The sequence below is a fragment of the Myotis nattereri genome (genome assembly GCF_964212035.1).
Source record: "Myotis nattereri genome assembly, chromosome: 2".
Taxonomy (NCBI): domain Eukaryota; kingdom Metazoa; phylum Chordata; class Mammalia; order Chiroptera; family Vespertilionidae; genus Myotis; species Myotis nattereri.
Window position 1 is genome coordinate 119,285,940 of NC_138076.1, and position 8,701 is coordinate 119,294,640.

Here is an 8,701-nt window from a genome sequence, read left to right on the forward strand (position 1 = left end):
CTTTCTTCTCTCTTGAGTCAGGCTATAGTGGATGCCCCGTGGCCCCACCACACCAGAGCTTGCACCCCGTGCACCAGCGCCACGTCACGGTGCCCACCAGCGTCCCTCAGCAGCAGGTGTTCGCCCTGGCAGAACCCAAGCGGAAGCCTTCGCTGTTCTGGCACACCTTCAACAAACTCACCCCTTTCAAGAAATGAAAGCGCGAGGGCGCACCTCGGCCTGTGGCCGTGAAGAGGACCTTTTTGTTCCTTCTGTGCTCAGTCCAAGGACCGTCTACTGGACCCAGTGCTCTTCTTTGGGGCTGAATAAAGAAGAGAAGGACCTGGACCCGCCTTCAGTCTCACAGATGCAGCTGCCTGCTTGGAAGTGGGAGAAGGTGATGATGCTCCCGGTACACAGGAGCCTAGGCGGCCGGCACTGAGGAACTGGTGACATGCTCTGAAGTGAGTGCTGAGCAGTGACCCTGCTAGCCTCGCTGGTGAGGAGACCCGTGCTGCAGCCCAGGTCCAGGTGCTGCAAGGAAGGACAGGATGGCTCGGGGCTTTTGCATTCGGTTTGAAGGGAATGGTCGTCCAGGGGTTGGGACGTCACTGGCAGAGTAAGCCGTTCCTCTCTTCCTTGGTGTTAGGGGACTTAGTGCAGACCTGTTCCCTGGTGTCATCTGAACCCACACAGTGGCCACATGGTAATTAGCAGGAGGAGCCTGTCTAAAAGCAGGGGGGCCTGCAGTGCAGGAACTTCAGCCTCCTAGGGTGAGGCTGCTTTCCAGGGAGGGAGGGAGGCGGGGAAATCCTGTGGCAGGCTGATGGCGCTAGATAGATCCTTCTCTAGTCAGGTACCGTCCTGCCCACGCTCATAATGTAACTCCACGAGCAGAACCCTGTCTGCTGGTTCATAATCTAAAAACTATTCAAACACATCCATTTGCAATATAAAAACCCATTCACTTTAGGTTCACGATAAAGTGAATATGCAAATGCACTGACTGAAAGGATTTCTCATTCAATCAGTTGTTCCTGGCACCTTCACCAATGAAGTTATAATGACATGTACGTCCCCTGAGAAAGCTTGAGCTTCAAAGCAGTCCATCAGCTCCAGGCGGAGCCCACTTGGTTGCATTAACCCAAACAGTAGTGCTGACCTGCCATTATTAGCATGTCAACGGGTTTCTGAAGATTCCCTCTTTATACAAGAGGCCTTAACAGAATATATCTAGACGCAGAGATACACCCTTCCTTTAACGAGGGCCACATGGGCTGATACCTGTCAACAGTTTTCTCCTAGTCTTTGTCTATATTGTAAATTTTGATGAAAATAACTTTAAAATGTGTCTGGAGAAGACAGGCTCTGCAAGAGAGATGCCATTGTAATCTACTTAGTGCACTGGATGGGGGAAGGGTATTGTATGACTCAGTTTGTGTTTTTCTATTTGAAAATCTCCTTTTTGTATGCTACTCTTGGAACGTTCTTTTTTCTACGAGGCCCATGCTTAAGAATAAAGAAACCTGTACTGTCAGTCACAGAGGTGTAGTCTGAGTCTCTGGGCGTGTGGCTCCTCCACACCCTCCCCCCTGCCAACCCCCCCACTCCCACACACACCCCCAGAGCTCTTCCGGAAGGAGATGATGACCTGCAACAAGAAGAGACAAGCTTGGACCTCTCGGTGAGGCTTAGAGCAACATTATGTGAAAGTTTGTCAGGAAATCTTACTGGTTCTTTTTTTAAATCTTTTATTAGCTATGTTTTATTTATTTATTTTTTTAAAAAATCTTTATTGTTGAAAGTATTACATATGTCCCCTTTTTACCCCATTGACCCCCACTCCCCACCCCAGGCCTTCACCACCCTATTGTCTGTGTCCATGGGTTATGCATATGTGCATACAAGGTCTTCCATTGACCTCTTACCACCCACGCACCCTCCTCCGCCTTCCTTCTGAGGTTCGACAGTTGGTTCTATGCTTCTATGTCTCTGGATCTATTTTGTTCATCAGTTTATTTTGTTCATTAGATTCCACATATGAGTGAGATCATGTGATACTTACCTTTCTCTGACTGGCTTATTTTGCTTAGTATACATTTACACAGTGGAATACTATGAAGCTATAAAAAAGAAAGAACTCTTACTATTTGCAACAGCATGGATGGGCCTAGAGAGTATTACTAGTATACTAAGCAGAATCTTACCTGTTCTTGAGCCTGCTCTGCATCTCCGTGTGCTCACTTCTAGGCAGTATTGCTGGAGAAGGCAGTAGGTGGTGCTGCCCCATGGCCAACGTCCCTGGGCCACTTCCTTGGACCTTCATAGGGAGTGTCCCAGGATAGAAGCTGCATTTGTGAGGCTGCGTTTGTGAGGTAGCGTCTCAGGAGGGGCTGTGACTGCGTGCATGAGCATGTGTGTGCATGTGTGCTTCGGTTTTGAATACATGTCTCAATTTTAGTTGTGTTTATACAACTGACATTTTTATTAACAAAATTATATATTTTATAAACTATACTAAATATGCTTTTCCTGGATCCCTTACAGAATAACTGTAGGGGTCTCTGTGCTAAAAAAATTGTTCATATACACAGCAATTTTAAACAGCTGGCTGTGGTGTGTGTGTGTGTGTGTGTGTGTGTGTGTGTGTGTGTGTGTGTGATAATAAAGAATTATGTAAAAGAAGCAAAGAGAGTTACTTGCTTAGGTTATATTTTCAATGAGGATTCAGCAAGTAAAGAACCACTCAGAGGGCTTCCATTTACTAATGTTTATTAATGAGCAATGAAGAAATGCTTTAAATTCTGTGACGAGTCCTGGTTTGTTTCCCAGCTGAGCCCTAGCTCTGGTCCCACCTCCTGCTCCAGGCCTCCTAACAGGAGCAGGAAGCTCGGGCACCAGGGCATGCGGCACAGCAGCCCTGTCAGCTCTGTACCTGTGAGAATCGCCTGATCAATCAGTACCTGTTCTGGTGGATCCTGATGATTTTGAAAACTGCCACAATAGATTTTAAATGTTAGAATGTCCTTGACTTCTTTAAGTTTGTATGTCCAATTTCAGTTGTTTTACCAAATGCCTGAGTTCTATAAAGAATAGGTGGCTCAAGTATTCTAATTTTGGTTTGCCAAACTTCCTTCTTGTTCTACTCAGAAAGTAGAGAAAAAGCAAAGAGTCTTCTATACGGAGTGTGTATGAATTTCATTGGGAATCTCACTTTCTCTGTCTTTCTCTCTTTTTAACCCTACATTGCATAATATGGTGAAACTACCCCCCCTCCAAAAAAAACGACGATATAGAATTCTGATGAATTTTACTTATACTATTATTCATATATCAGAATTTGCTAACTCTGTTGAAAGATAGTTGGGTCAAGAACAACCTTCTCGATGTTGATCATGCCTAAAACTAGCACAGCCTTGCGGTAGCTGTAAGGACTCACAGAGTAGAATTTTTGTAAAGCCCTGAAGAAGTAGCATTCTTTGCTACTTCTTTGGCCTGCAAACTGGAAAAGGAGTGGCAGCAGCTGGCCAGCGCTTACACGGGACCATCTGCACAGTTTGTTTTCGGTAGCTCTGATCTTTTTCACCTGGTAGATCTGACTTTGTAGTTGGAAACATTTCGCTTCCATCTCCCTGCTAGTTCTGAATATTGTTGTGTCTTTGTAAACCTAATCTAGATGAAGATTAACTCCATGCGTGTTCTTTTGTAAAATCTTTTGTAAAAGCCATGTGACGCAATATTTTACCAGTTGGAAATCTTTACGTGCCCCAATTGCTGTTATTCCTCAATAAAAATCAACTTTCTTAAAACCAGCTTGATTACCTGGAGTTTAGGGGGGAAATTGTTGAGGAGAGAAACAGATGTGTCCCACCCAGGCCAGTGCCAGCAGCGTGAATAAATGTCCTTCCAAGGCTACAGGACACAAATCAACAAGGTCTGACCGACAAAAACAGTTGTCCCTGTAGTAGCGTAACCTACAGATTGCTCTCCTGGTTAGACTTTCACCTGGCTAACGCTGCTCTCTGGATGGATGTGGTGGAAGTGGAATTCAAATGATTTTGAGAAAAAAAAATAAGTAAAAACTATCTGATCTTGAAAAACCAAAAAGCTTAAATATTTGATGCAGACGTACTGAGCTACAACACATGTAGCGATATCGTCTTTAGTTATTCCATAGGTATCAACATTTGTATTTAGAAAATACTTGAATTGATTCTGTGATTTCATAATTGGTCATTTTTTAAGTATTAGCATTATTCATGTTTGACTTAGCTACTTTGCAAAGCTTTGGGTAACCTTTTCATGTTAACTCATCCATGTCAAGATGACATTATCTGTATAAGTTGTGACAGCTTCCAAACTGATGACTTTGCTGTTGACAGCGGAAAGATGTTACAGGTTGCTGTAACTTGATATGTATTTTTGTTGAATGAAGTTTTTGTAAAAAAAGAAAAATTTATTTACAATGTTATTGAATGATTTCTTGTAAATGCTGTGAATCTATATTTGTTGTTTTGTATCTGTATATTAAACTTAATTTGCCAAACTGGTTCTAGCAATGCATTGCCATGTTAGAATAGGATTTTTTTTTTTTAATGGAGAGAGTATGTCAGTAGGGTTTGTGTGATTCAAGCTCATTTCCTGCCTGGGTATCAATAGACTTCTTTTCAGTAATAACTTGTCCGCTAATGAGCTGGATCAGACCATGGACAACTATGAGAAAGAAGCTCTGAGGGAAGCAAATAGGGGCCACTTGAATGGAAAAAGTCACTAAACGCTGGAACAGGTCTGATAACACCCGAAATGAGAAGTCCTATTTGTAGTGGCAGCTTTTGCACAGATGGTGGGAGGTAGATGCACAGAATGTGTTCGCCTTTCATTTCCCTGCTGCTGGCCAAGGAAGAGGCAGGCCCCTTCCCCAGGAGACCTGCTAGTGCCCTAGGCCTGCCTACCCTCAGGGGTGGGGTAGATAACAATTTCCTCCCCTAATTTACAGCTCAGAAGAGCTAGTAAATAGCCCATTGTTTGCTGCGACTATAATCAGAAAAGGATTCCTATAAAGGTTGCCAGGCAGCCATTCCCACTTTTTGTTTGTTTACTCTAATAACCGCCTACTTCCCAAACTGGTTTCCCCTCCTGGAGCTGGGCTGAAAGGGGGGGCTAACTTAGAGGTGGGGGGGGGAGGGAGGGGGGCGGGGGGGGGAGGGAGGGGGGCGGCTGGGCCAGGGGAGGGTAAAAGCACCAGGAACCAAGCTGCCTCTCAAAGGTTGGCTCCCAGGGACTCAGGCGGTACCATAGATAGGCGGGAGTGAAAATAGAGGCTGTGCCCTGACCGGTTTGGCTCAGTGGATAGAGCGTCAGCCTGCGGACTGAAGGGTCCCAGGTTCGATTCCGGTCAAGGGCATGTGCCTTGGTTGCGGGCACATCCCTAACAGGGAGTGTGCAGGAGGCAGCTGATCGATGTTTCTAACTATCCCTCTCCCTTCCTCTCTGTAAAAAATCAGTAAAATATATAGAAAAGAAAAAAAATGGAGGGCTGTGGCCATTTCCTCTGGCAGAGTCCTGGGGAGGTGACCTGAGCCACCTACCCTATGCCCGGGAAAGACCACCTGAAATGTACGAATCCTCCAAAAGGAGCTTATGGTCAAAGAGGGAAGGCAAACACGAGGTACAATTACAATTGAGAGTGAACTATGCACAGCAGGAGCGTGTACATGCTGTGAAAGGCCTTCAGGACACGGGGTCCCTTCCTCTGGTGGCGGGTGGGAAGGCAGCACCCAGGAGGCCAGGGCCCAGCGGGGCTCTGGAGCAGTGGTTCTCAGCCTTCGGGCCCTTTAAACACAGCTCCTCATGTTGTGACCCAAACATAAAATTATTTTCGTTGCTACTTCATCACTGTGATGTTGCTACTGTTATGAATCGTAATGTAAACATCTGATATGCAGGATGGTCTTAGGCGACCCCTGTGAAAGGGTCCTTCGACCGCCAAAGGGGTCGCGACCCACAGGTTGAGAACCGCTGCTCTGGAACGTTAACTCAGCACAGCAGGGCGGGGAGGTTTGCTGGCCAGTGTGATGCAAGTTGTGTGAGACCACAGTGTTGGAAGCTGGGATTTCATTCTGTATGATAAGGCTTTAGGGAAGGGATGGAAAGGCTTTAGGAAAGGGATGTTGTGGCAGATCTGCTTAGGAGCTCATTCCAGTGGCAGGGAAAAGGGTGGATTGGGAAGCAGAGGCAGGGAGGTGATTTAGGACAGCGGTCACCAACATTTCAGACCTCACGGACCACCGATTGGCGACCACTGATTTAGGAGACAGTGTCCAGTGAAGATGCCACGGGATAGGAGAGGGCTAGGTGTGAAGGATGCTCAGTGGTAACAACAGGTCTCAGTCGGCCTCCAGATGTTGGGAGAAGGATAATTTCCAAGTTCTGCCTTGGGGTGATGGGTGGGTGCTAGTGCCGTAAACCGATACAGAAAATACAGCGTGAAGGGGTGAGGCAGGAGTTCCGCGTTTGGATTCGAGACAGGTCTGTCCTGTGGGTAGTGAGATGAACAGAGGGAAGCCCGGAAGGGAGGTCAGGGCTGGCGATGGAGGGGGGAGGGCGGGGAGCTGAGTTTTCTAAACTCAGTGGAGCTGGGGGAAGATGCCACCTGACTCAAGTGTGGCTGCAGTTTTGACGCTCTTCCAAGACATTTGTGCCTCTCTGTTCCCGCCCCTTCCTGCTGTTTTGCAGATACATCCACCAGGGAATTGTATGCCAGGAAGGTGTGATTTTACTTAGTTTGTCCTTGAGTCCTGGTTTGCGCAGCACCTGGGTGCAGCCCGCAGCCCTGGGGAGCAGGTAAGTGCATTAGGAAACTAATTCTTTACATTCAGCTTAAGGCATCCGAGTCCTAAAACTGCCCTTTTTATTATTAGTGTGTGACAACCCTGCTCAGTTATTTGCAAAGTAAAAAGGCAGATGTCTGCAGAGTTTTGGGTAGGAAAGGAGTGAGCCAGTTCCAAAATTCACTTGTGAGGAAGAGGCTAAATAGGATGAAGCAGATTTTGACATTCTTCTGCCAGAACTCTGAATTGGCTGATAGGAAGCCTGAAACCATAGAAAGCCGTGGAATGAACAGACTTTTCTAGAGCAGCTCGTTGATAATTTTGTGCAAATTTTAATGTGTGAGTTTATATTTATGGCTATCTTAATTTATTCTAGTGGTTTTTTTTTAAAGCCCCTCAACATGTGTTGAAGAAGGAATACCTAAAGTGTATAACATATAGAGCACATGGAAAAAAATGTATTCGGTGAAGGCAATTCAGAGATTTTTAGATTCTTAATTGCCAGTTCGGGGGGGCGGGGGGGATGTGTGTGTGGGGGAGATTAGTTCATCCCTTGCCCAAGCATCAGGAGCTCAGCGGCTGCTCAGTGTGGCTCTGGCCAGCCTATGAAATCTCAGTATTGAAACCTTTAGCCTTGGCCATGAATTAGTCATCATGTCCTTGGGGATTGAGTAACCTTTTATCAAGAAATTCAGGAGTGAAGGAGAAATCTAGGTTCAGCACAGAAGAAACAATAAAGAAATAAGAAGTCAACTGAGTAAGGACCTGTTTTATTTGGGATTAAGAAACAGTAACTCGCGAGTCATTTGCAGCCTGTGTCCTGTGCCCCAGCATGTCAGGCTGTGAGACGGCAGCCGCTTCCTGAGGTCTCTGCATTCCGGTTGATTGTATTGATCTGCTCAAGGCGGTGATGATTGTCGGTTCCCAATATGTCACCTGGAGGGCCCTGTACTCGGACTGTCAGGCTGGCTGCCCTGGAAGTCCACACCGTCCTCGCCTCCGAGGAGTGGCCACAGCTTCCACAGTAGAAACCTTGCATGAGTTAAGACAGAGGCTTAGCTGGTGTAAAGGACCCCACATAATGGTAGCTCAGTTAAGAGCGTATTCCTCTCTCATGTCAAAGATGGGTTAGCGGGACAGATCTGGTCTGTGGCGCCATTAGGTATCAGGGCTTTTCTATCTCCTTTGAGGAGTTCAAGATGGCTCAGCGCCCCATGCTCACTTCAGCCATGGGAAGGGGGGAGGGGCAAGGGAGGGCACACTGTTTGCATTTAAGGACCCAAAGTAGCACACATTCCCTCTGCTGGCTTCTCACTGGCCAAAATCTAGTTTCATAGTAATATCCACGCTGCAGTCCTCACCAGAAGCATTGACAAGGATTAGATTTCATAGCCAGTCACCTCCCCAACTGACCTACACACAGTTAGAACTAAGACAACCTTCTTTCCTTCCTTCTTTCCTCCCTCCCTCCATACCTCCCTCCATTCCTTCCTTCCACTCATTCATTTATTCATTATATCATTCAACAAGTATTTGACTGTGATATACTGAAAAAAGAAAGGGAAAGATGCAGTCACTATCTTAAAAAAGCTATAATCTCATTTGGTACTGGATAAGAACCCTGGTCTGGATGCAGTGGAAAGGACATACAGACGGGTGGAGGTGGCAGTGATCCAGATGAGATGGGGAGGGAGAGGGAGAGGGGAGAATGGGGTTGGACGGTGATCCTAGCTCTAATGCATTTTGGAGAGATAACAGACAATAAAATTCAAGTATAGGAACTAGTTGAACTCATGAAACAGGATCCAAACCATGGCTTTGTGAGAGCACAAATGTAATTGTTTTATTTTTTTAAAGTAACACATTAATACAAATTCTACCGCATGCCTTGT

At 46.1% G+C, this 8,701-nt stretch overlaps 1 protein-coding gene across 1 annotated transcript in view; it reads left to right on the forward strand.

The window, feature by feature from the left end:
- SPATA13 (spermatogenesis associated 13) overlaps window positions 1–1,519 on the forward strand; it is a gene marked incomplete at its 5' end in the record, with an annotated part of 31,719 nt that extends 30,200 nt beyond the window's left edge. The window contains one exon of the mRNA XM_081083130.1: window positions 22–1,519. Within this exon, the coding sequence (XP_080939256.1) occupies window positions 22–197 (176 nt within the window). The 3' untranslated portion in view covers window positions 198–1,519. The remainder of the gene's footprint in view (window positions 1–21) is intronic.
- Window positions 1,520–8,701: the final 7,182 nt, after the last annotated feature.